This window comes from Rana temporaria, chromosome 2, assembly GCF_905171775.1.
Source record: "Rana temporaria chromosome 2, aRanTem1.1, whole genome shotgun sequence".
Taxonomy (NCBI): Eukaryota; Metazoa; Chordata; class Amphibia; order Anura; family Ranidae; genus Rana; species Rana temporaria.
The window spans coordinates 138,566,200-138,592,796 of record NC_053490.1 but is presented as its reverse complement, the minus strand read 5'-3'; the positions used below and the strand labels follow the sequence as shown (position 1 = coordinate 138,592,796).

The following is a 26,597-nucleotide window of genomic DNA, read 5'->3' as shown; positions in this document are numbered from 1 at the left end:
CCATAGTGCTGCAATGTGACAGTTAGCAGAGGATGCATAGAATGTTGTATTCACAATGTACATGAATTTAAAGTGTAAAGACACACATTAGGGCCTCTGGAGGAAGAGCTTATGGTAAAAGATTCAATCCAATAACCTTCATTACATAACTTAAATTGTTGATTTGCTCTAAATCGTACACCCAAAGTTCCACACAAGATAAGAAAATGACAAAGTAGTGCGATTGCAAAAAGTGAAAATAAAAAAGGGCAGTGAGGATACAGTTGGGACCTACAAATTGTTTAATTGTCCAAATTTTATTTAAAGGAATGTTCATTTATAAAAAAGGACAAATTTGGTTTCCCCCCTCCTTGGAACACCAGGCTGGGGAGATTCATTATCTTATCAGACTGTCAGCCCTTCCTTGAGTGAGAAGACTTGGATGAAGGGCCTTTTAGGATCTACTGATAAGTAAAAAAGTCACTGTCATTAGTCTCTTATGTTCAGGGTACATTTTATCCATAAAAAAACCTCAGTACACAAAAGCACTGATAAGTGCTGAGAAACACAAGATACTGTCTTCAGATACACTTCAAGCAAAAATGGTCTCTTCTCTTCTCTTCTTGGTAAGGATGGTGCCAGGCTTGTGCTGTGCGTCAGGATGATTAGCCAGCTCAGGTGGGCACGAGGACACTGGACTCTCAAGGATAGCTTGTTTGAGGTCATAGAAGACAGAAGAATCTTCTCTTGTGAGGAAAGTGATGGCAACACCACTCTTGCCAGCTCTTCCAGTTCTACCAATACGATGGATATAGTCTGTGTAGACAGAAAACAGTGAGCATAAATAACTGTACAAATGCCATTTTGGTCAGTTTGGAGCACAGTATTACTTATATTACAGAATTAAAAACGGATAAAATATTTTTAAATCAGAGAAGCAAAACCTTTTTCTGTATGAAAAATTGTCAAATAAAAGATAAAAGCACTACAGAGTACAAATTGAACCAATGACAGAAGTAGTGACACTTAGCAAACCAAAGAGGAACATCCAAATGGACAAAGTAAAAAAAACTAAAATTTGTGAAACGTAAATGCTATATTACACATTCAGGGAGTAGGCAAAAAAAAAATAAAAAAATCAAACCCACAACACAATATAATCCACATGTAGCAGGGGAGGAAGGACTTTTCACCCGACTATGCACCTCAGGTAGTAAAGTCATGACAGAGATGCCTATTCTCTGTGGGCTGGATTCAGTGGGCTGGATTCAGATAGGAGATAAGACGGCGTATCTCCTGATACGCCGTCGTATCTATGCGCCTGATTTAGAGAATCAGTTACGCATAGATTTCCCTAAGATCCGACTGGTGTAAGTGTCTTACACCATCGTATCTTAGGCTGCATATTTACGCTGGCCGCTAGGTGGCGCTTCCGTATAGTTACGCGAAGAATATGCCAATTAGGTATTTACGCCGATACAGAAACGTACGCCCTGCCGGCGCATTTTTTTTACGTCGTTTACGTTAGGCTTTTTCCGGAGTAAAGTTACCCCTGCTATATGAGGCGTAGCTAATGTTAAGTATGGACGTCGTTCCCGGGGCGAGTTTTGAAAATGTTACTTCGTTTGCGTAAGTCATTCGCGAATAGGGCTTTGCGCAAGTTACGTTCACGTCGATACCAATGAGGCTTTGCGGCATAGTTTCGAGCATGCGCACTGGGATTTTTTCACGAATGGCCCATGCGCCGTTCACAAAAAACGTCAAATACGCGGGGTCAAGTGAAATTTAAATAAAACACGCCCACAACATCCCCAAGGGCGCAAGTTCTTTCTGCATACGGAACTTGCGCCCAAATTTACGGCGTAACGCATCTGATATACGTTACGCCGGCAAAAAGATAGACCATTTTATCTGAATCCAGCCCAGTGTGTGTGTGAGTGTGAGTGAGTGAGTGAGTGATAGGGTATTATTGACTTCAGTTATTCAAGCATGAAGTGTTGGGGGGAATGGCCTGCATCCAACTGCAAGCTAGCAACTTTCTAGCTGTGAATAAGGTTTCGTGCAAAAATGTGGTCATAACATTTATCCGAGTTAGGGTAGAGCCACAATAGGCACTGTTTGGACTTTAAGGACAGCGGTGACCCCATTTTGTCATATTGGAATCACTTGGGACCAGAATCTGACTCTTAGAGACAGATGACTAAAAAAATAAAAAATAAAGTGTCAGGTTCAAAATCAACCACTTCGGCCATAGCGGGATATGCATAGGATGGAATTTTGCCATGCATATCAAGGTTAAAGCGGAACTTCACCCAAAAGGGGAAAGTCCACTAGTTTGCATGCGCCCCCCCCCCCCCCCCCCCCTTCATTGTCACTTTGAGGAGGGAGTACCTGGTTTTGACAGGTATCCAATTCTGGTCAGATGTGCAGCAGCAATCCGAGCCAGAAGTTCACACCCTCCTCCCCCCTCAATCTTCTGGGACACATCATAGGTCCCAGAATACCAAGGATCAATCACAAGACGCAGCGCGGATCATGCAAACGCAGTAGGAAACCTGCTGTGAAGCCGCAAGGCTGCACTGCCGGCTTCCCTTACTTGGGATACCAGGGCCTGCACCCAAAGCCGATTTGAACAACTGGCTCAGATGAGGACATCGCTGGATCTCTGGATATGGAAGTGTCCTATTAAAAGTCAGCAGCTACAGTATTTCCAGCTACTGAAAATGTTTTGAGGGAGCCTGGAGCTCCCCTTTAAAGTAGGAGCTATGTAAAATACAAGTGTTGGGTGAGGTGGTCAAACAGCTCCCCCCACACAGTTGCATCATCCATTGTTTCCTGTGAATGAACTACAAGTACTGTCGCTCACCACAGCAGACAAAACTTGTAATTTAAATGAACTGATCAGAGCACCCGTAGTTCATTCACACTGCTTACAGCTCTGCAATCTCAGCCTGTATAGAGGTATAAGCAACAGAGCTGTTGGCAGTGTGTGCAGGAGCCGGAGATTGCACCCGCAATCTGCTGATCGTGGGTGCAATGCTTTCCAGGATCCAGTTTAAAAAAAAAGCAAAATGTTTTTACCAGCAAAAAGATGTCCATCTATTATTTTTTAAGTAAAGGCGAACTTAGCCTTTAACTAGTAAAGTTCATGTCCCATCTTGCCAACACCAATGATGTTAAGCCATCAGTAAGAATATATGTTTGTAACATGACAGAATAAAGATAAAAGCACATACCTTCAATGTTTTTAGCCATATCGTAGTTCACCACCGTGGACACATCATGGATATCAATACCTCTTCCAGCCACATCAGTGGCAACCAGAATATCTTTAGCTCCAGCCTTCAGGTTAGACAATGCAAACTCTCTCTGCTCCTGGCCTTTACCACCATGAAGAGTACAAGCATTGTACTGGAAAAGAAAAGCACACACAATCAAGAGATTTCCAATTGCTTTACACTTCTTCATAATTAAAAAAAAAAAACTCCCACCCCTTACTGAAGGCACCATGTGTGCTCAAGTAAGGTAACTTGATTTTAGACTGGAGAAAACAAATGCAATGATCAGACCTAACATTTATATGTTAATTAAAATGCAGAACGTGATGCAAGCAATAAGAGATGGCATTTGAATCCCTATTGCTAGGTGTAATATACATACCCCCATCTTCTCAAGGGACTTGGCCAAAACATCACAACCTTTCTTTTGGTTAACAAAAATAATGATTGGTGGGTCAAATCCTTTCTCCAGGATTTGAAGAAGCTTCTTCCTAAAATAAGAAAAAACATGCAAACATAAGCTAAAACATAACATAATAATGGCAAATGAAATCAAATCGATATCCCCAAAACGTAATCACAGTCCTATATGAGGATCCGTGTTTCGCTATTAAAAATACTGTTCATGGAGCACATGTTAAGGAGCTGTAATCTACAACTTCTGTTTCAACAGGAGCCTATAGAGCAGGAGAAGGCAGAGTTGCCACAGTGAGGGGGTCTCAACTAGGAATCGACATTTAAAAAGAAAGTCCAACAAGATGTGTTATTCTAAATAGTGCTTCATAACCAGGTGTCTCAAATTCATTTTATTCATGAACAAAAACCTCACCTCTTTTCACCTTCAGACATAAGGAACACTTTCTGTTCAACTCTTTCATGTGGTTTACCAGCAGAGCCAATGTACACCACTGCAGGCCGTCGCAAATAGCTTCTGGCCAGCCGCTCTACAGCTGCAGGCATAGTAGCTGTGAACATGACTGTCTAAATAAGGGAAAAAAGAAAAAAAAAAAAAAAAAAAAAGTTATTCTGAGGCAGTAAACAAATATACAAAAACCTGAAATTCTACAGATCTTCCACATAAACTTACTTGTCTGTACTTGTGCTTTCCAGACTCAAAGTTGGCAGTCATTTTTTCTGGGTCTTCTGCTTCATCCGTGTCAGGCTTCTGGTTCGTAACTGGCATGTGTTCCAAGATCTTCTGGACATCTGGCTCGAAACCCATGTCAATCATACGATCAGCTTCATCCAGTACTACATATGTACAGCGGCTCAGGACTAAGTAGCGATTTTCTAATACATCTATCAGACGTCCAGGAGTAGCAATCACAATCTTTAATTTAAGAAAAAGAAAGTCATTTGTGAAAAATTAAATTACTTACAGTAGTCAATACCGATGTTTAGATATATATGTCTTCAGTTATGTATTATGGAGAAAGAAAACAAACATTTTGTATTTAAACACTTCTCGCCCAAGGTACGTCTATGGACATCCTTGACTTTGTGCTGGGATATCTGAATGAAGCCTGCAGCTACAGGCATCATTCAGATATTGTTTAGAGCCGGTGATTCTCTACACCGTAAGAACTATCAAAGCTGTCCTTCCACCGCTTGATCATTCTTAGAGGCGACGTCCGTCCGTCCGTCCCCGCCGCTCTCCGACGCCTATACCCACTCACCACTGCGATCGGTGAGTCGGAGAACAGATCAGCCGGCCCGGGTTCCTACCATAGAGATCTCCGGCTGACCAGATGGCCGCCGGAGTCTCTATGATCGTTCGGAGGCCGGCGTGATGTTATGACGTCATGCCCGGCCTAAAAAAATAAATAAACGGAAGCTGTTTTTTCAGGCTTCCCAGCCTAGAAGTGAGATATGGGGTCTTATTGACCCCATAGCTCACTGTAAAGAGGACCGTCATGCTTATTCCTATTACAAGGGATGTTTACATTCATTGTAATTAGGAATAAAAGGGATTGTTTTATTTTTAAAGTGTCAAAAGTTTAAAATAAAACTAACAATAAAAAAAAAATATATATATTTATTTTTAAAGTGCCCCTGTCCCCGGTAGCTCGCACACAGAAGCAAACGCATACGTTAGTCCCGCCCACATATGAAAACTGTGTTCAGACCACACATGTGAGGTATCACCGCAAATGTTAGAGCGAGAGCAATAATTCTAGCCCTAGACCTCCTCTAACTCAAAACATGTAACCAGTTAAAGCGTCGCCTATGAGGATTTTTAAGTACTGAAGTTTGGCACCATTCCACTAGTGTCTGCAATTTTGAAGGGCGACAAATTAGGTATCTATTTACTCGGCGTTCAATCTTTCACATTATGTGAGACGTGTTCGAAAAATTGCTGCGCAAATACTGTGCGAGATAAAAAGTTGCAATGACTGACATTGTATTCTCTAGGGTTCTATGTAATTTTCTAGCAAAAAAAAAAAGATGATTTTTACATGTAGGAGTGAAGTGCCAGAATTGGCCCGGATGGGAAGTGGTTAAAAAGGACAACTGCCCTTTCTGTACAGATCATCTGGTCCTTGTAGTCTGTACAATAAATTAAACGCAATACCTGTTATACTAGGATCAGTGTGTTCAACATATTGCAGTCAGCAGCATCTCTCCCTCTTTAGTCTACCAAGTGCACACTCTAGGGGCAGGTGGGAGAAACTGCAGGCAAGAGACCACAGTATAACATCAATCCTGGTAAGACATTCTGCTGATTTTTTTTTTTTTGTACAGCCTGCTAGGTCCAGGACAGGAGAATAATATGTACTGTAAAACGCAGATGCCCTTGAGCCCACATGTACTTAGTGTATAGTACCATTTCCCATCATAGCATTCTTCCCAGGGCCTTGACCCAGACTGAGCAAAGAGCAATAAAAGGCTAGGTCGTGCTATAGATCATGCACTGTCCTTTTTGTAGATGAAAAGGTGAATAGTTTTAAAAGGGAAAATGGTCATCAGTATAGGGCATGGAGAATGTCGGACCATTGCTCTCTATGAAAAGCCACTACTGTATACACATTACAGCTGGGGAACCGAAAGGCTGTAAAAAGCACTGCCCAGGTCTATATATGCAAGAGTAGCGAAACACAATTATAGGTGATATACACTGTATATACTCATTCTTTAATAAGAAAATAATATTGTAGTTTATTTTAAAAGTAAGATTAGATAAAAAAAAAAAAGGCACTATGTGGATCTTTTGCCTTTGGAAAAAAAAAAATCACAAAAGGATGCAAAATTGAGAGTTTCACATCTTGTAATGCATTCCTGCATACGCTCTCACAGGAAACGTGTCAACTGATTATTCTTAGTAATTGCAACAGATTTTTTTTTTATATGCCGATTTTGAAGTTAGCAAAGTTCTTCTGACAAAAGGATACAAGCCCGGATCTAATATGTAGCCAGAAATTGATTCTACACAAATGCATTTCTATGTAGATACTGAAACATGGTTGCCTTACTTCATGGAAGAGAAAATGACTGAGAAAATGTAAATTATTATACCGGTTAAACACTTACCTCACACCCCATTCGCAGACGGAATCCTTGGTCCTCACGAGAAATACCACCAATAACAGCCACAGTTCGAATACCAAGTGGCTTTCCGAATTTGATGGTTTCCTCCTCAATCTGTTGGGCCAACTCTCTTGTTGGAGCCAGAATAATAGCATAAGGTCCCTGGTCCGATTCCTCAATCCTAAAAAAAAAAAAAAAATCAGGGAAAAAAGAAATAAAAAAAAAAAAAGAAGAATACTGTAATATAAAGTTCCATGTCACTGCTACCTCTGTTTGAAAATTAAAGTGGTTCTAAAGTTAAAATATTTTTTTCTTTACCCGAAAACATTTAATATATTCCCTGCATTAAAGTGGCGTTCCACTTAAAAATTAAACTTCCGCTTTTCGTAATCCTCCCCCCTCCGATGTCACATTTGGCACCTTTCAGGGAGGGGGTAGCAGATACCGGTCTAATCCGGGTATTTGCTCCCACTCCGGGCATAGATAGCCGTGGATATCTGCGCCATGTCCGGCGCCTCCCCCCGTCTTTTGGGAGACTCATAGAGCCCAGAAGACAGCAAGGACCAGTGGGATCACCCAGCGCGACTCGCAGTAGGGAACCAGGCTGTGAAGCTGCAAGGCTCAACTTCCATATTCCCTTACCGAAGATGGTGAAGCCAGATCGGCTTCAGGTGCCGACACTGAATGCCCTGGACAGGCAAGTGTCCATATTTTAAAAGTCAACAGCTGCAGTATTTGTAGCTGTTGACTTTATAACAAAAAAAATAAAAAAAATTGGTGGAACTCCACTTTAAGGTAAAAAATGTCCCACCACTTGTGACCCCCTTATCCCGACTCCTTCACCGATCCACTGCAGTCTCATCTGCAGTACTGTTGCTCCCTCTTCCTGGTCTCACAGGAAACTAAAGAGTCACGGACCCCTGCTACTGTCAGTCAAATCCTGAGAGGAGGGAGCAGGGAGGCGTGCCCGAGCCACGCGGTGTCAGTCTATGGACACACACAGCTCAGTCTAGGTGCCTGCCCGCACAGGTGCCCCCCTCAGCTAGCTCTAGCTGAGGTGGCATCCACAGAAAAGAGAGCCTGACAGCACCAGCTGGGAACCGAAAGAGGAGGTAGGCCAGCATTTTGTGCAATATCCTATAAACAGAGTGGGCAAGTATAAGCATTTTTTATTTTAATAAAAAAAAAAATTCACTTTAGCAGTCACCTAACCTGTCAATCTTGGGTAAAGTTGTGATCCAGACCAGTAAAGGAATAAGGAAGGCAGCAGTTTTACCACTACCAGTCTCGGCTACACCGATGATATCACGATTCTGCAAACCAATAGGAATGGCTTGTCTCTGAATAGGTGTTGGTTCCTGTAAAATAAAAAAAATTCAGTTTTGATCATGGTCTAAAATCTCAGTGATATGATTATACACATTGCCTTATGGTTTGCAATTTTGGGAAAATTAAGCACTTCATATATCTGGCCAGATATCCCCATTACACACTTAAGCCTGTAAAAAGATTCTTCCTACTGATGACAACACACCTTGTATCCGCACTTGTCAATAACTTCCAGAATATGTGGAGGCAGGATGGAGTCAATCCAGGAGCGAATCGGATTGGGAATTTTGCCGCCTTTGGTTGTAATGCTGTAGTCCTCCCTAAAGATACGCCAATCTCTGTCTGTCATTTCATCAAGCTTTTTCTGAGACCAATGTCTGTCATCCCAGCGCTGCTTGGCTTCTTTCTTCCGCACCTTGCGTAGACGAACTCTGTAAATGTACGAGTCGCAATGACACCTCTATAAATTCAGCAAGGTGCCCCTAAATGGGCACCTACATCTAGGACAATAACTACTACTGTAAAGGCTGTATAAACAGATAGTATTAATAAAAAAAAGGTCAGCGTTCAGTGAAAACGTTTGCATACAGAGGTCAACATACAGAAGCCTCTTCGATAAATATAAAATGAATGCAGCGCCACATATTATGCAATTGCCAACTTAAACAACCACCAATACAGACCATAAATATTAATACATACTGTGTAGTGTGCAATAAATATATACAACATGTAATCAAAATTCATAAGTGAATAAATAAACCAAATGCTTTCAAGCATATAGGACCAAAAAAAAAAAGTATCCCACAAAGCTGGCTGTTACGAGAAGAAAACTCTGTTCATGTTTAGAGAGCACTGTACATACATACATACACATATATAAAAAATAAATAAAATAACCATCCTGTGACCCCCCACAGTTCCTGAATCATCCAGTGTCCACTGAATCTCAATCATCCTGTGTCCCATGTGACCCTGAGCCCCTAATCATGCGGTGTCCCCTGTAAAATAGTCTACCGATCATCCCATGCCCGCTGAAAACCCTGAATCCCAATCTTCCTGTGTCCCCTAATCTCATGACCCCTTTACGCCTAATCATCCTGTTGTCCCCTGTGACCTTCGAGCCCCTGCTTATCCTGTGTCCCCTGTGATTCCTGATCATCGTGTGTCCCCTGTAACCCCTGACTATCCTGTGACCTTAATCATCCTGTGACCTGCAGGGGAGGACAGAGCCAGGTGGAGGGTAAGACGGAGCCAGGTGCACAAAGGAGAGGGGAGGTGCAGTCAAGTGGCGGGAAGGAAGGAGCCAGCTGCACAGAGGTGGAAAGAGTTGCAGCCAAGTGGAGGGAAGGAAGGATCCAGAGGAGAGGGGAGTTGCAGTTAGGTGGAGGGTAGGATGAAGCCAGGTGCACAGAGGAGAGGGACGTTGCAGCCAGGTGGCACCTCCCTCAGTGATGCAAGCACAACAAGCTGTAGTTTCCTCAGAGCAGCATCACCCAAAAGGGGACAACAGGCATTTACAGACAGAGGAAACAGCGTGGTCTCCTCTTTAGTGGACATGATTTTTGAGCTGCAGGGAGCAAGGTAGATATCTGAATATCCTTACTGCGGTTTGCAAAACAACAAGTGAGATTTTTAACACATTGAGTTACATGACATACTGATTTTTTTTTAATTTTGACCATGGTTCTACTTTAACCACTTAACAACCAAGGACGTCATATGACATCCTCGACTTTGTGCGGTGATATCTGAATGATGCCTGCAGCTACAGGCATCATTCAGATATCACCGTCTTCAGCCGCCGATTCTCTGCACGATAAGAACGATCAAAGCGGCAGTTCCACCGCTTAATCGTTCTTATAGGCAGCGAGAGGGGACATCCCCGCCCCTCCCGGCTCTCCCGTGCCATCGGGGGCCCGGGGGGGGAGTCGGCCGGCGCTGGCTGGGAAGCAAAGAGATGACTGGTGACCAGATGGTTACCAGTCATCTCTATGACCGTCGGAGGCCCGGGCGCGACGTTATGACGTCACGTCCGGTACCCAGAAGTAAAAGCCGCAATCGCGGCTGTCGGGATTAGATCGTGATTTTTTTTTCACGATCTCATGCTTGTAAGTAAGCCTGGAGGAGAGATGTGGGGTCTTACTGAACCCACATCTCTCCATAAAGAGGAACTGTCACACTATTTCCTATTACAAGGGATGTTTACATTCCTTGTAATAGGAATAAAAGTGATCAAAAAAAAAAAAGTGTAAAAATAAAATAAAAGTAAAAAAAAAAAAAAAATTTTTTAACGCCCCTGTCCCCGGTAGCTTGTGCGCAGAAGCGAACACGCAAGCAAGTCCCGCCCACATATGTAAACGCGTGCGTTAGAGCTTGCGCAACAATTCTAGCACTAGACCTCCTCTGTAACTCGAAAAAAGGAACCTGTGAAAAAATTTAAAGCGTCGCCTATGGAGATTTTTAAGTAGCGAAGTTTGGCACCATTCCATGAGTGTGCACAATTTTAGTGTGACATGTTAGGCATCTATTTACTAGGCGTAACAATCTTTCACATTATACAAAAAAATTGGGCTAACAAAACTACTGTTTTGTTACGGTTTCATGAATTAAAACATTTTTTCCCCCAAAAAAAGGCGTTTGAAAAATTATTGCACAAATACCGTGCAAGAAAAAAAAAAAAGTTGCAATGACCGCCATTTTATGCCCTAGGGTGTCTGCTAAAAAATATATATATATTGTTTGGGGGGGTTCTGATTAATTTTCTAGCAAAATTTTTTTTTGATTTTTACATGAAGGAGAGAAGGAGAGAAGTGCCAAAATAGGCCTGGTGGTTAAAAGTGGAGTTCCGCCGAAAAAAAAAAAAAAAAGTCAGCAGCTACTGACTTTTAATATATGGACATTTACCTGCCCAGGCCGATCTGCCCCTTCGGCTTTCGTGTGAAGGAGCCGCCATCTCAGTAGTCAGCGGATCCCACCATCTGCTGCGCCTACTACGCAGACTCACGCCTTTTATCCCGAAAGGGGACATTGCAGTAGTGGTGGGAACAATCATCAATTCCAGACTCGACTACGCAAATGCCCTCTATCTAGGACTCCCCAAATACCAAATTACTCGTCTGCAAGTCGTTCAATATACGGCCGCGCGACTAGTGACCAGTAAAAAACCATGGGAATCAATCTCACCTTCACTGAGATCCCTTCATTGGTTGCCAGTAAAAGACAGAATCACTTTCAAAGCACTCTGCCTAATGCATAAGTGTATTCAAGGAAACGCTCCCCAATATCAATGCGAAAAAATAAAAGCCCATAACCCCAATCGCGTTCTGCGATCCACCAATCAAAACCTCCTCCAGATCTCCTTTGGACTTGTATCTGGCCTTGGGTATCGAAGATTTGCAGTCCAGGGACCTCAGCTGTGGAATGCACTACCAACCACCATCCGACTGGAGTCGGACCACCTGGCCTTCAGAAGAGATGGGTTTTAATCTTTCTCCTGAGGTCAAGGGGTTCCTTACCCATGAAATGGATACAGCGCCCAGAGGCGATTCAGTTTGCATGTGTTGCGCTTTACAAGTTTCTCACTCACTCATCTTCGGTAAGGGAATCAGGAAGTGAAGCCTTACGGCGTAGGTCGCCGTGGATACTGCGGTGATCTATGCCCCCATTACATAGGTATCTGCTCCCCTGAAAACGTCATTTATTGTATTCAAAAAGATAACCACGTTCATAAGTTCCCATGCCTACGGCCATTTTATCTGGACATTAAAAGCTCTTCCAAAGTTAATTACATCTAGCGTTGAAGAAGTCTGCTGTCCACACAAGAACCTGTCATTCCTATTATCTCGCTACGGTTTACACTAATAAGTCAAGAAAAAATTTCAACCACTAACCAAAGTATATACAAAGTGCGTGTCTGTTGAGCATATGTGGACAGTCATTCACTGGCTACATAAACTCTAATACTTTTAGCCGCGTTTGAGTCTAGAAGCATAAAAAAAAAAAAAAGCCTATAAAAACGCAACTGCCTAAAAATGCCAGTGAATGAACCTGTGTATGTACATGTACACATAAGATAACATTGAAGAAATTCAGTGGCAGTTGAAAAAAGTATCCAACTGCCTCTGAACGTCCGTTTAGCAGCAGCGGTGTACATGGGGCCTTATGATCAATATAATGAATACAGTAATACAACCAGTTTCAGCTGGCACAGAAATACACAAATGTCATAGGTGTGAACAAAAACAAGTCTCGTCGTGTTGTGTGACCTTCAAAAACTGGAAAGCATAGAACAGTTCATAATACTTTCTTTTGTAGTTCACTTACTCTTCCTGTTCTTTCTCCTCCAATGTCCGCCTTCTCTCCATAAGGTCTCCATAGAACTGAGACTGTTCGCGCTTCTGCTGTTTCAGGTCTATACCTGCAATGAACCCTCGACCAAGGAGCTGGACATGGTGTCGTTCTTTGTATCTGGAAAAAGTAGACATGTAGTTGAGAATAGATTTTGAGGTATTTATGATTTGATGAGAAACAATTAAGGACACCCAGTATAATTTGTTGTTGGAGCAGAAAAGCACCTGCAGTGGAATTGCAATAGAAAAAAAAAGTAGCCAAGCCTGCAAACCTGTTCTAGGATTTGGGACGAGGCACCACAGCATCTGAATGACAACACGTGATTTAAAACTACTGTCTAAAAGAGCAGATAATGGGGGGTCAGAACAGCATTCCAGGTACGCCCATAAAGTTCCAGGGGGGGGGGGGGGGGGGGGAGACAACTACAAAAATTCTGAGAATAGCCTGCTCAGAATTTGCTAAATATTTTGTCCTCTAGTTCGAAAGCAGCAGTGAGCTGTTTTTATCTCCCAGTCCACTGCTGCCTCGCCTGCTCTGCTGGTACTATAAATGTTGACACCTACCTCCTCTCCTTTTATATTCAGGATGTCAATTGGGGAGACAGAATGAGAATGTGAGTGTCATTGTCACTGATCTCTTTGGCTGTAAACCGACATAAAATGTTCAGTCTTGAACACTAGTTAGTTCAATGTCAATCATGCTGGATGGCAAGGAACTAGGAGATCAAGGACTGTGCCCCCAACATCCTTCACCCAGCCCAACTGGAGAGGCATCAGGAATCTGATCATTTACCAATCTGGACACACCAATATGAGTTCCCCTCACTGGTCTTACCACAGCAAAACATGCACCAATGTTCACTTACAGAGGGTTGTAATCGATAGATGTGTCTTCTGATGCATCCCATTCAAACACAAACTTCCGGTCATTCAAATGGCGCGTCCTCCTCCTTTTCTTTATTCCTCCGAGGTAACGCTCCTAAATAAGTGTTAAAGGATCACTTTAAAACAGACAATTCTCCCCATAAAGAAATGTATTTCTCCACTTATCGTAGGTTGGTTTTTGGCTTAGTAAAATTCTTCTTAAATTCTGTAACAGTATTCCACCAAGAAGATCAGTATGACACACAAGTCTGGATATTGGCTTTTTGGTTGTAAAGGCCAATTGTTTTTTTTACCTTCATACATCCTGTGCATGACGGTAAAAAACATCCCCACCAATACTCACCCGAGCCCCCTCTTGATCCAACGGCAGTTTGTGGGGGGGGGGGGGGGAGCCAGGAGCACCGGCAGGGGACCCAAGAAGAGGTTCGGAGCTGCTCTGTGCAAAACCATTGCACAGAGCAGGTAAGAAAGACATGTTATTAAAAAAAAAAAAGCCATACCATTAACCTCCTGGGACCCGCGCTATAGTCAAATGACGGCTACAGCGCGGATCCCAAAATCCAACAGGACTTCAATAGACGTCCGCCCCTTTGGGCGTTCCCCGCGCGCGCTCCAGAGCGCGCAGCGGGGAAACTGTGTTGGCCGTGTCCCTTGGATCTTGGATCATCTCTCATTGCCGTTTTACACAAGGACAGCGGTGCTGTCTCTGGAGAGGAGACCAATCTGTGTCCCTTTTACATAGGGAAATAGATCGGTCACCCCCCCCCCAGTCACCCCCCTCCACCTACAGTTAGAACACTCCAAGGCTACACATTTAACCCCTTCCCCGCCCCCTAGTGTTAACCCCTTCAATGCCAGTCACATTTATACTGTAATTAGTGCATATTTATAGCACTGATCGCAGTATAAATGTGAATGGCGCCAAAAATGTGTCAAAAGTGTCCGATGTGTCCGCCATAACGTCGCAGTCCCAATAAAAATCGCAGATCGCCGCCATTTCTAGTAAAAAAAAATAATAATTCTGTCCTCTATTTTGTAGGTGCTATAACTTTTGCGCAAACCAGTCGCTTATTGCGATTTTTTTTTTTTTTTTTTTTACCAAAAATATGTAGAAGAATACGTATCGGCCTAAACTGAGAAAAAAAAAAGATTTTTTTTTTTTTAAATTGGGATATTTATTATAGCAACAAGTAAAAAATATTGTATTTTTTTCAAAATTGTCGCTTTTTTGTTTATAGCGCAAAAAATAAAAACCGCACAGACGATCAAACACCACCAAAAGAAAGCTCTATTTGTGGGGGAAAAAGGACGTCAATTTTGTTTGGGAGCCATGTCACACGACCGCGCAATTGTTAGTTAAAACGACGCAGTGCCGGAAGCTGAAATTTCACCTGGGCAGGAGGTGGGTATATGTGCCCAGTAAGCAAGTGGTTAAAACAGGATATGGACTTAGAAGCTCATATGATCGGATGAGCGAAATGCATAAATGCCATGTGATAGCCCCACGTGATCACTCCATGCAGCCTTACCACCTATGAGCTGCTGTCCCACACTGAACAAGACACACTGGCAGAATGAATCCTATTTATTAGATCACTGAGTCGGCCAGCATCACTGCAGCAGTAAACAAGGGGGATTTAACAGACACGGAAGGGACACACATTGGAGCAACTTGTGGACCCTGTCATGGTTGTGGGTGAGATTGCTAAAGGCATAAGCCATACACAATAGGAATTCTGGTCCACGGATGTTACACATTCTATGAGGATTGCCTGTGTACCTTGTAACACCTGCATTGGGATTTACCAGAGCCCCCAGCCCAGTACTTCCTTTCAGTCCTTCCTGTGGAGTATTAGCCCTTACCAAGGGGTATGTCATCTATCACCCCTACAGCTCCCACCTTCCCCTGCCGCTTTCAGTGTGCATTGGAGAGTATGCATGTGAGCCCAGGTTTTTTAAGCATGTTGTCATACTGGTATTTTTTTTCTTAGTATGGTGAAGGTATGGTGACTTTTTTCATAATGTGATTAATACACTTGAATTTTTCTAAAGGAGATACTGCAGTTTGTTCCTTTTTGGAGCCCCTTTTATGGGCTTTCAACCCCTTTCTTTCCATGTCAGGGACAGGTAAATACTCCCAATCAACAATGCCAAGCACACAAAATATGGAATTACTTGAGTCAAAAGGAAAAAAAATGAACAGTAGCATTTATTTATGGTGCAGAAGAAACATTTTACATGCTGCTGTGGACCCTGCATTTGCCATATAAAGCAGGATCAGCGAGTTATCACCAGCTATAAAAGAGCTTAGACCTTGGCGGTCAGAGCAGTAGCTTCAAGACTCTCTCCTATGGCTCATCTTGGATGTTTAAGGGAAGCCTATTGTCCTTTACCTTACTGTAAGCGAGACATTTTCATTTTCTACATTAAAACTACAGTTAAACAACGCCTGTACTTTCCCGTTTTTCTTCTGCACCAGTTTGGATCACTCCCAGACCCTGGAATAGCAACAGCATTATTGTGCGTTTCCTACTACTGGGTCATACACCCATGTGTGCCATTATAATATGCTATACTATTGACTTCAGCATTTATTTACCTTTATAGCCTGTAGCTCTTTGGTTTTATCCTTCTCCTCTCTGACTTTTAACCTTCCATCATCACCCTCATTACCATTGTTTTCACGATCCATGCGCTCTCTCCGCTCTCGTCTCTCTCGCTCCTGAGGATCCTCTGCAAATTAAATCCAAGGTATTTTAACAATGGAGATTAACCTAAACGATTTACCAATTACTAAAATTACCACCATGACAACTCAGTCCAAATATATTTTTATATATAGAAACGGGTATGGGAGGGAAGTGGGGCCAGAAGACACGTGTGTGTGAGATGTGAAGGGGGCTATGGTCACCCCCATAGCAGTGTCTTCTACCAACCTTCACATCCCCCCCCCCCCCCCCCCAATCCCTACACATTCTGAGCGCAATGCACTCTTAACCCAGCACTCTTGTAATACTTATTTTGTTCTGAGTAAAAATATATATTTTTTTTACCTTAGTCCAGAGAATGTATGAAGGTAGGCAACCTTCGAGAGATGGAAATCTACTTGAACAACACTGATGAAGTCAAAGACAGTAACACCGACCTGTTCCTTTCAAATATTGCTTAACCCCCAGACACGCAACCCCCGACCTGGCCCTGCACCCTCTCTCTCCTGATTGGCTAGCCGACTTTGACAGCAGCGGCAGCCAATGACACCACTGCTGTGTTTCAGCCAATCAGGAGGGAGAATCTCGGACGGCTGCTGCCTACAGAAGGCTTATCTTAATGCACGGAATTCATTAATATTAAAAACCTTCTGACCTTACAATCCCTTTAACCATGTAGAAACAACAGGAAGCAAGAAACATCTTGGACAGGACACAAATGGCAAAAAAAAAATAAAAAAAAAAAACAAAAAACACACACACACACACACACACACACACACACACACACACGGATGTTAACCAGTTTCCAACCAGGCCAATACTGACATTTCTCTCCTACATGGAAAAATTTGTATTATTTTTTTTGCTAGAAAATTACCCAGAACTGGTTAATTAGGGTTGCACCGATACAGAGTATTTGCACGAGTAATCCTACAAATGCTCCAATACCCGAAACTGATACCTGGTCATAGAGACTTTGGCCTGGGTTCATACAGGAGCTGTGCAGAAAACCGCATGCAATTTGTACAGGAATTCATTTTCTATGGGCTTAAAAATCGCACCACAACGGTATCGGTACTGGCGAGCACTTGACGGAAAGTATCAGTACTCGCTGAAAAAAAAAAAAAAAATTTTTTTTTTAACCATTTCCTACTCTAGCCAATTTAGAAAAATACAAGTTTTAGATATTGTTTACAAACATGATACTGAAAATTACAGGTGAAGCACAACATTACCAAGCATCCGCCTGCCCTGCTCCTGGAACTGTTTCCGCTTTTTGCGCTCTTCTTCTATTGATTTCTGTCTATCCTCTACCTCCAACCGTCTGCGTTTTAAGGCTTCAGCCTCCCGGTCTGCTTTGGATAGGAATTTCGGCTATGCAACAATGATTAAGACAAGCTTTAATGCAATGCTTATGTTTAAAAAAGAGTAACGATTGGTGCTGTTTTTAATATAAATATACACTTCTAAATACATATTAGCAAAAAAAAAAGCTTAGTGTAAAACATTTTCATTGTGGATATATTATGTTTTAGTACGGCAATAGTGAAAACAACTTGTGTGGTTTAATTCGTAAAACCTTAGTTGACCATCACCATCCTCTTATGTACAAAGGAAGATTGCCACAACAGTCTTCTATTCTGTGACAGCAAGACGATAATACCAGTAACATTCAAGTTCTAGCAAACATCATATGCATTTGTCTACCTTAGATTCAGCTTCCTCCTCTTTCTTCTTCTTTGCCAACAACTCTTCCAGTGAAAGTGGTTGTACCTTGGATGCACAAAAACAAAAAAAATGCTCAAATTGCAATAAAGAATGCAATATCTTAAAGATCACAGTTTTCGAACAGTGATTTATGGCAGTATGTTTTCTTTATTAAGCAAGTTAATTATTAGCTTCATCTACTGTGTGCTAGCTGAGCCCTCGGCTATAGTAGTGGACATACTTGTACCCAAAGGCCTCGTTCACACAGGACGATTACATTCGTACCCTGTGTAGGGCCATGCTTTATCAGCACGGAAATGCACAGGACAGAAGCAGGACAAACATCTGAAGCGTTTCACAACATCATTGTTGCTTAGATGATGCCTTATGAGGTAAAACGGCATCGGGATGCAATGCCGATTCCACCGTCTTTTTTATAAGCGCTTTTACCCATGGAAAATGTGAGTGTATCACCTCTGTTTATCCAATAAATGTTTAGTCTTCTTTGTGGAATTACACTATATGCCTTATTTTCTTGCTTGATTAAATGGTCCAACTGTGAGCTGGTTGCGACTACCATTGGATATCCATCATCTCAATATTACCCCAGGAAGCCGTGTTCATATACTGGACCTGATCCATCTTGGGTACATCACATTACAAAGCTAGGATTGACTCACTGGGTGTACACCCACTTGAGTTCAATCTTTCTGGCAAAAGACTAGTGTTATTGGTGGTGGATCTCCTATCAAAGTGTATCAATTCACTTCGATGCACATTTTTGTATTTCACCAATCTTTGGATTTTTAGACAAAGTTCTTTTTATATTCTTTTTACATATGGACTTGTTTTGAACAATACACTGAATATATGTCACTATAATTACCTTTTACACAATTTGAATATTGTTGTTTTATTAGCGCTGCACTTTTATACATAGCCTATGACTAAGCAACAATGATGTTGCGAAACGCGTCAGTGGTTAGTCCTGCTTCTGTTGTCACATGAACGTCAACTATTCATTACAATAAAGGCTTTTATCAGAGTGCGGCTGTCCAGAATCAATTTCTTCAATACTGATCATGCTAAGCCTGCACCTAGCTTCCATTTTGAGGAGGGTGTTTTCTTTAGTATACCACCTGGAGCGGTTCACCCTTTTGTTCTCTTATCCCTGCAGGTGCGATCGGAGCGTGCACTTGCATAAAATGTCATATCAGGACACAGTGGCTGTGTTCATGCAGCCATTGTGTCTGAATAGACATGAACGGGATGTGCAATCACTGGGATGCATGCAACACCTGTACATCCCCGTGCAAGTAAAACACTGCCCTGCATGCGGCATGGATGTAATCAACCCGTGTGAACGAGGCCATAATCTCTACAGAGTACACTCCTTACAGTATTATATAAAGACACAAATTCTACATGTCTAAACCTAAATGACAGCACAGGGAAAGACTGCGTAAAAATTAAGTCCACCTTTGTCGTCTTCTTCTCAGATTGAGATTCCTCCTCAGATTCCTTCTTTATCTCTTTTTCTTTTTTAAGTTTGACATCTTTATTGCGGCTGGGAGATGGGGACCTAAACAAATAAGAACAGACATTGTGCTATGCAAAAATCAGTGTTCAACAGAAATATACAGGCAACAAAACAGAACGAGGTCCTAACAGCAAACATCCTATATCAGAGTTTGACTGCAGACTATTAAAGCGGAGTTTCACCCAAAAGTGGAACTTCCACTCATTTGTCTCCTATCCCCCCCCGAAAGGTGCCAAGTGTGGCACTGGAGGGGGAGAGTATACCCGTCTTTGACAAGTATCCTGTTCCAACTTTTGGGAGTCCGTGCCGATGCCCAATGACGTCACCGTGGGGCTCCCTCCTCCCCCTGTCGCCAGGCAAGTAAGAGAGAGGAGCGGGGCCTCACGCATGCACAGTAGGTTTCCCGGCGTGAAGCCGTAAGGTGATGCTGCCGGGTCCTCTAACCCGCAAAGGCGGCAGCAGCACCCGACAGCTGATGGAAACAACAGCTGCGGTGCCGACATCGCTGGACTCCAGGACAGGTAAGTGTCTCATCATTAAAAACCAGCAGCTGCAGTAAGTGTAGCTGCTGGCCTTTAAGTATTTTTTTGGGCGGCCCTCCGCTTTAAGGGCCAGTTCACACCACATGCAATCTAGTGTGTTTTTTTTCTGCATCAAAAATGCATGGAAAGTAGGGTATATGGTTTCCAATGGCATAGTTCACACCAGTGCGGTCAGTTCTAGGACTCTCCAGTTACAGATAAAACAAAATAGAACAGTCTATAAATGCAGAGTCCTTGATTAAGATAGTGACAGGAACCTTGCAGGAAAAACTGAAAACAACCTAGTGCTTGGGCAATTCTGATAAAGTTCATAGAGTAGTAAAGGACACTCCCACTAGTTTTATGATCTCTTTTGTCCAGAAGGGAACATTTCCAGCAAAGGTATCATTCAGAATAAAAATGCCCCAAGTTCTCCGCCTGTGGTGACAGTCTCAGTAGTTAGAACATTACTGATTTAATTTAATTTGATCTAATTTATTGGGACGTGGAATTTTTGTATTTTGTTTTCGTAGCCACAGTCCTACTCTGATCATATGTTTTTTTTAATTTCATATCCATCCCACTGACTGCGGAAATTTTTTTGTTTGGCCTGTCCCCCCTGAAACTAGCTAAACCTTATAAGAAGCTGTTATGCAGCATTCTTACAGCTGCATGCTGCTTAATAGCTTCTAAATTGAAAAAACGCTCCCCTCCTCTACATTATACGCTAGGATTAAAGATGTGGAACTAATGAAGAAATTCACTGCTAGAATGCAGGATAGGGAGGTCCATAACCATGGCATCTCCAGGAGGATCCACCCTGAGACCCCCCCTGGTCTCTTTCCCCCCCCCCCTTTTCGAATGAGTGCGGTGTTCCTTGCGCTCTTTTGTTTTTCTTTTTCCTAGCCCTCCTTGAGCTTTTCCTCTACGTGCTACCAGTTTTCTCTTTAATGATGGTATTTTGCACTATGGTAGGTCAGCAGTCTCGCAACCATACCTCAGAACCAGTTCAAGTTGTCTTTGCGATTCCCGATACATCTGTGTTGTGGATCTTACTGTCACTGTCTTTTTTTCCCCCCCTTTTACTCAAAAGATTGCTGCTACTTTTATGAATATTACTTGTTTTCTATATCCATAGTGCCTGCATCTTTTTTTTTTTCATAAACAAAAAGACAGTCAATGGAACACACTATAAGTGAGTGTCATCACCTAAAACTAAAGCAAAATTAACCTTAAAAAAATAAAATTAAAAAATACTTGAAGGTAGGGGTTCTTGTAGAATGCGGTGCATACTAGTACTTTATGGCAAAAACTCACCTTGATAATGGTGGTTCTGATAATGGCCACCAATGGTAGTTTACTTAAAGCGGGAGTTCACCCATTTAAAAAAAAAAAAAAAATCTCCCCTTAGCTTCCTGCTCGTTCGGTCTAGGGGAATCGGCTATTTATATTAAAATAGGTGCAGTACTTACCCGTTTTCGAGCTGTATCTTCTTCCGTCGCTTCCGGGTATGGGTCTTCGGGAGCGGGCGTTCCTTCTTGATTGACATTCTTCCGAGAGGCTTCCGACGGTCGCATCCATTGCGTCACTCGTAGCCGAAAGAAGCCGAACGTCGGTGCGGCTCTATACTGCGCCTGCGCACCGACGTTCGGCTTCTTTCGGAAAATCGTGACGCGATGGATGCGACCGTCGGAAGCCTCTCGGAAACCTGTCAATCAAGAAGGACCGCCCATTCCCGAAGCCCATACCCGGAAGCGACGGAGAGGATGCGTCTCGTAAACGGGTAAGTACTGCACATATTTTAAAATAAATTGCCGATTCCCCTAGTAATAACGAGCAGGAAGCGAAGGGGGAAAAGTGCCCTCTAAGGGTGAACCCCCGCTTTAAGTGATCATTCATGTATAAAAAAACAAAACCCAAAATATTCTGGGTTTACCTGGATTTTTTCTTGTCCTTGTCCCGACGATGAATATCCTTATCTCTCTCCCGATCTTTCTTTCTATCTTTCAGTCTTCTGTCCCTAAAAACAAAAATCATAAAACAATATTAGTGAACACAAATCCAAAGAGGTTTGTGAGTATGCAAAGAGTCCTGTGTCTCTACAACACTAAGGATATTTGTAAAATAAAATATATATTGGGGATATATTGATTGCTGTGAACTTTTTTTTTTTTTTTTTTTTAATAACAAACAGCTTTATACTTACCTGCTCTGTGCAACAGAATTGCACCGCGGCGTCACACCTCCTCTTCTTGGGTTCGAGAGGAGAGAGGAGGTGCACAGAGCTGGATCAAATAAAGGCTCAGGTAAGTGTAAGAGGGGGGGGGGGAGGGGTAATCCTGATGCCTAAACATTTTTTTACCTTAGCGTTAAGGGGTTTAAAACAAGAACTGAACTCTGGAAGCTGTGGCCAAGAAAGGAAGGCATAGTACAAAGGACCAGCTTTTTCTGTGATCTTAATGAAGCTGACATTTCACCCATTGCTGTATTACCATGCCTTGCTCAGCATTGTCTGTGTGAAGAGATTGCCATTATGACTGATTTAGTTTTGTGTGCAAAATTCAGGGAAAATAAAAAATGTTTTCATAAATATTCCCTATAGACTACCTACAGATTTTGGAGGAAAATACGTTTCTACAATCTTTCTAGCTTGCACATGCAAACTTCCATTTCTGTGCCCATGGATGGAGAAGGGAGCACCTGTCTGTCTTAGCAGAAACAAGTAAACCTATCTGGATCTGGGCTTAGCTAGGGATTCTCGGCCAGAGTCCTGGGAGGTTCCTGAATTGTGCAAACATTCTCTGATTGACCAAAAAGCAGATGAAGTGGCCAACACTATTTAATTTCTGTAATAACTTAAAAAAATAAAGATAATAAAGATTGTAGGTAAAAAACGAAATACACAATTGAAATTAAAGTGCGAGAATTGCATTACCTGCATTTTATGTTCATATTCTGTTTAAGTGGGAGTTTACCCTAGAATTACTAAATGAAAATTAAACCATATAAAATATTACTGGCAAATAACACATGTACCTCGATAAACAGCATGTTTGGCTTCTGTATGCACTCTGGTTGGCCATCAAGCAGTTTCCAGTCAGGATTTGCAATCACAAAATATAGATAGCATGAGGCAGTTTTTCAATGTCGATTGCAGAACAACCAGAGTGTGCACAAGTGTCATAGTGCTATGCTCAAGGTACATGCGTTTTAAGGCTGTTTAAAGCATAAGTTCCCTTTCTGGGAAAAAAAATTATAAATGCACAATTTTTTGCAGGTAAAACAATGTGAATTATGGGTAAGCAGATACATTCTGACAATCTGACAGGAGGCATGAATGAACTACCACGACGATCCACAGTGCTGTGGTAGTTCATTGAAAGCTACAAGCCGACAGCCGCAAAGGCTGTCGGACCTTGTACTTTTCCATGCACAAATCGCTGTCAATCAGTGACGCAGCCTGGCATCCGAGCCCTGCTCGGCCAATTTTTTTTTTTTTTGTGACAGCTAGCTGGGGAGAGAGAACAACGCCTCCAGCAGTCATAGCGGGGAGGTTCAGGGGCCAGTCCGTTCATAGCATGTTACATCTTGAATATGGGTGTAACATGTTACGAAAGGTAAACTTATCCTTTAACGGCCACTTTAACCTATTTTCTAAACCAGATAGCTTTGCCAAACACTGAAAAAGCCCGAGCTTTTACTTCCCTTCACTGCAGTTCTGGCAAGAATTAATTGGATATGAAAGAATTGCAGCTTGCTGATGTGCTCTCACCTTCAAGCAAATGTCAACAGTTAGTTCAACAGTATATTGCAATTCTGTAAAATCTGAGTGGTGTAGAGTGTTGCCCCTTCCTCTCACTACCAGAATAATGGAGGTTATAAATGGAGATTACAGGAAGCCAAGACAAATGTAAGTAATTTTTAATGAACACAATGCTGAATTAAAGGGGTTGTAAAGGTACAATTTTTTTCCCCTAAATAGCTTCACTTACCTCATCCTTCAATTTTGCTTTTAAATGTCCTTATTTCTTCAGAGAAATCCTCACTTCCTGTTCTTCTGTCTGTAACTCAGCACAGTAATGCAAGGCTTTCTCCCTGGTGTGGAGTGTCCTCATCGCCCCCCTCCCTTAAACTACAGGAGAGTCGGGACGCTCTATGTTGCAGATAGAGAAAGGAGCTGTGTGTTAGTGGGCGTCCTGACTCTCCTGTAGTCCAAGGCAGGGGGTGAGCACAACACTCCACACCAGGGAGAAAGCCTTGCATTACTGTGTGAAGTTACAGACCGAAGAACAGGAAGTGAGCATTTCAAAGAAGAAATAAGGACATTTAAAAGCAAAATCGAAGGATGAGGTAAGTGAAGGAGGAGGACTGCACTAAGGTGAAGGAAGCCATTTAGGAAAAACAAATTGTACTTTACAACCCCTTTAAAGGGTGGTATTTTATCCATGCTTAGACTTTCATTTCAGGCCTGGTCTGTTCATGCTGCCATTTTTCAAGCACACTAAACCAATGCAGAGAAATCACAACACTCTCCGACCCTACAGCTAAAACTTAGCAGTATCGGTCCCCAAATTATACCCCCAAACTGGACTCTTAAACATATTTCTGAAAAAAAAGACCCATCAGTCAGTCCTGTGGTATATGGATTACGTGAAACAATTCTTCTCAGAGATGTATTAATATAAAAATGGCTTGGTAATTAAAATATAAAAGAAGTTATGTGCATTCTACTATAAAAAAAATAGTAGAATCAACAAAACACTGTTGTCACGTCATATTCACATACCTTTCATTAGACTTGGAGCGAGAACGGCTGTGAGATCTTCTTTCCCTAGATCGATTCCTCTTCCTCTCTTTTGATGGAGAAGCCTTCCTGTCACGCTCTCTGTCAGCGTCTCGATCGCGCTTATCGGGCAGCTCCCCAGCCATCTTTACAGAATGGCCAACTGTGATAAAGAAACAACCAATTTCTTTTAATGAACAAAAAGGATATGCATATGTACACATACAACTAAAAGCTAGATTCACACATATTGTAGACTATACTAGAAAATAACTGCTTTAACACATTAATACATAAAGGTATACCGATCAAAAGCAATTAAAAACATAATTATGTAAAGGTCAGTCACATATGTCTCCAACAACCTACAGAATTGTAGGGAGGCCTGACAGACTGGGATGACTACACAGCCCAAATGAAAGATATACTCAGCTTTAATGACCTTTAAAATAAACCCAATTCAAACCCCACACTATGAAAAAACACATCAGCGGAGAGCACTTCTAATAAAACAAGTAAACAAGCAATAGATAGAATAAGGCAGTGGTAGTTGGAACATTTTAAATGTATATTCATCCATCTATATCTCCAGAAATGCTGATCAATTTGAACTACAATTCCCATCATGCCTAGTCATGTCTGTGAATGTCAGTTGTACAATGCCTCATGGGAAGTGTAGTTCTACAACAGCTGGTGAGCTGTAGTTTGGAGATCCCAGCGTTAGCCTATAGTAAGGCTTACCTATAGGTACTGTAAATATCCCCTAAAGGTGCACAGTTTAGGAGATATTTACTGTACCTGCAGCTGGTGACCTCACCCGGGACGTCCTTTCAGAGTCCTTATGCAATAAACGGCGTCTCCAGCGTGCATGCGTGAAAGTGACGTCATCGCGGCTCTTGCCACTCACACGGAGTCCGTGAAACCGGAAGGAAGCTCTGTCAGCGGGCCGCTGGAAAGCCGCCTCACCAGCGCAACGGATCGGTGCCGCCTTCACCAGCGCAACGGATCGGTGCCGCCATTCACCAGCGCAACGGATCGGTGCCGCCATTCACCAGCGCAACGGATCGGTGCCGCCATTCACCAGCGCAACGGATCGGTGCCGCCATTCACCAGCGCAACGGATCGGTGCCGCCATTCACCAGCGCAACGGATCGGTGCCGCCATTCACCAGCGCAACGGATCGGTGCCACCTTCACCAGCGCAACAGATCGGTGCCGCCTCACCAGCGCAACAGATCATTGCCGCCTTCACCAGCGCACCAGATCATTGGCGCCTCACCAGCGCACCAGATCATTGGCGCCTCACCAGCGCACCAGATCATTGGCGCCTCACCAGCGCACCAGATCATTGGCGCCTCACCAGCGCACCAGATCATTGGCGCCTCACCAGCGCACCAGATCATTGGCGCCTCACCAGCGCACCAGATCATTGGCGCCTCACCAGCGCACCAGATCATTGGCGCCTCACCAGCGCACCAGATCATTGGCGCCTCACCAGCGCACCAGATCATTGGCGCCTCACCAGCGCACCAGATCATTGCCGCCTTCACCAGCGCACCAGATCATTGCCGCCTTCACCAGCGCACCCTATCAGTGGAAAAAAATTCTATACCAGAAACTTTTTTTTCCTGTTTGTTTAGCAAAAAATTAACTAAAAGCAATGCAGTTGGTTGTACAGCAGGGTGACCTGGCTACACATGTGACAGGCATACAGTGGATCATGCCCTAAGTTTCCACTGTGTGAAGGGAGAGGTGGTCATGGAAGCCTGGCTCTGGGAGCAGTGCCTGGTCTGTACAATGTCAGAGGGTCTCTAAGGAAACCCAATACATTCAGTCATAGCTCTACACCCATGGCCTCCCCCGTCTGCATCACTTCTCACCTCAACTCCGCCACCCTCTTCTACTTGAACGTCGCTTTTCCGTTCTCACCAGGCCGCCATCTTACTTACACGGTGCATGCCGGGAAACCAGGACGCAAACTACGTAAT

General features: G+C 42.8%; 1 protein-coding gene across 1 annotated transcript; it reads right to left on the bottom strand.

The window, feature by feature from the left end:
- Positions 1 to 263: 263 nt before the first annotated feature.
- Positions 264 to 26,597, bottom strand: DDX23 (DEAD-box helicase 23). Its single transcript, XM_040341189.1, has 17 exons — positions 26,490 to 26,597; positions 24,614 to 24,773; positions 21,764 to 21,847; positions 19,246 to 19,348; positions 17,767 to 17,832; positions 17,295 to 17,433; positions 15,948 to 16,081; positions 13,330 to 13,442; positions 12,438 to 12,581; positions 8,317 to 8,542; positions 7,995 to 8,140; positions 6,786 to 6,963; positions 4,345 to 4,587; positions 4,087 to 4,238; positions 3,640 to 3,748; positions 3,216 to 3,390; positions 264 to 795 (listed from the first exon to the last, which is right to left on the bottom strand). Exons 2-17 carry the CDS (start codon positions 24,754 to 24,756, stop codon positions 572 to 574), a joined length of 2,379 nt encoding a protein of 792 aa, XP_040197123.1. The 5' UTR covers positions 24,757 to 24,773; positions 26,490 to 26,597; the 3' UTR covers positions 264 to 571.

What these genes read in the sequence shown, in the direction of transcription:
- DDX23 (XM_040341189.1), bottom strand. Translation starts at nt 24,756, where the DNA reads ATGGCTGGGGAGCTGCCCGATAAGCGCGATCGAGACGCTGACAGAGAG. An exon ending in CGCTCCAAGTCTAATGAAAG is followed by an intron (nt 21,848 to 24,613) that starts GTATGTGAATAT and finishes TTTTGTTTTTAG; the next exon opens with GGACAGAAGACTGAAAGATA. An exon ending in ATGTCTGAAGGTGAAAAGAG is followed by an intron (nt 3,749 to 4,086) that starts GTGAGGTTTTTG and finishes TTCTTATTTTAG; the next exon opens with GAAGAAGCTTCTTCAAATCC.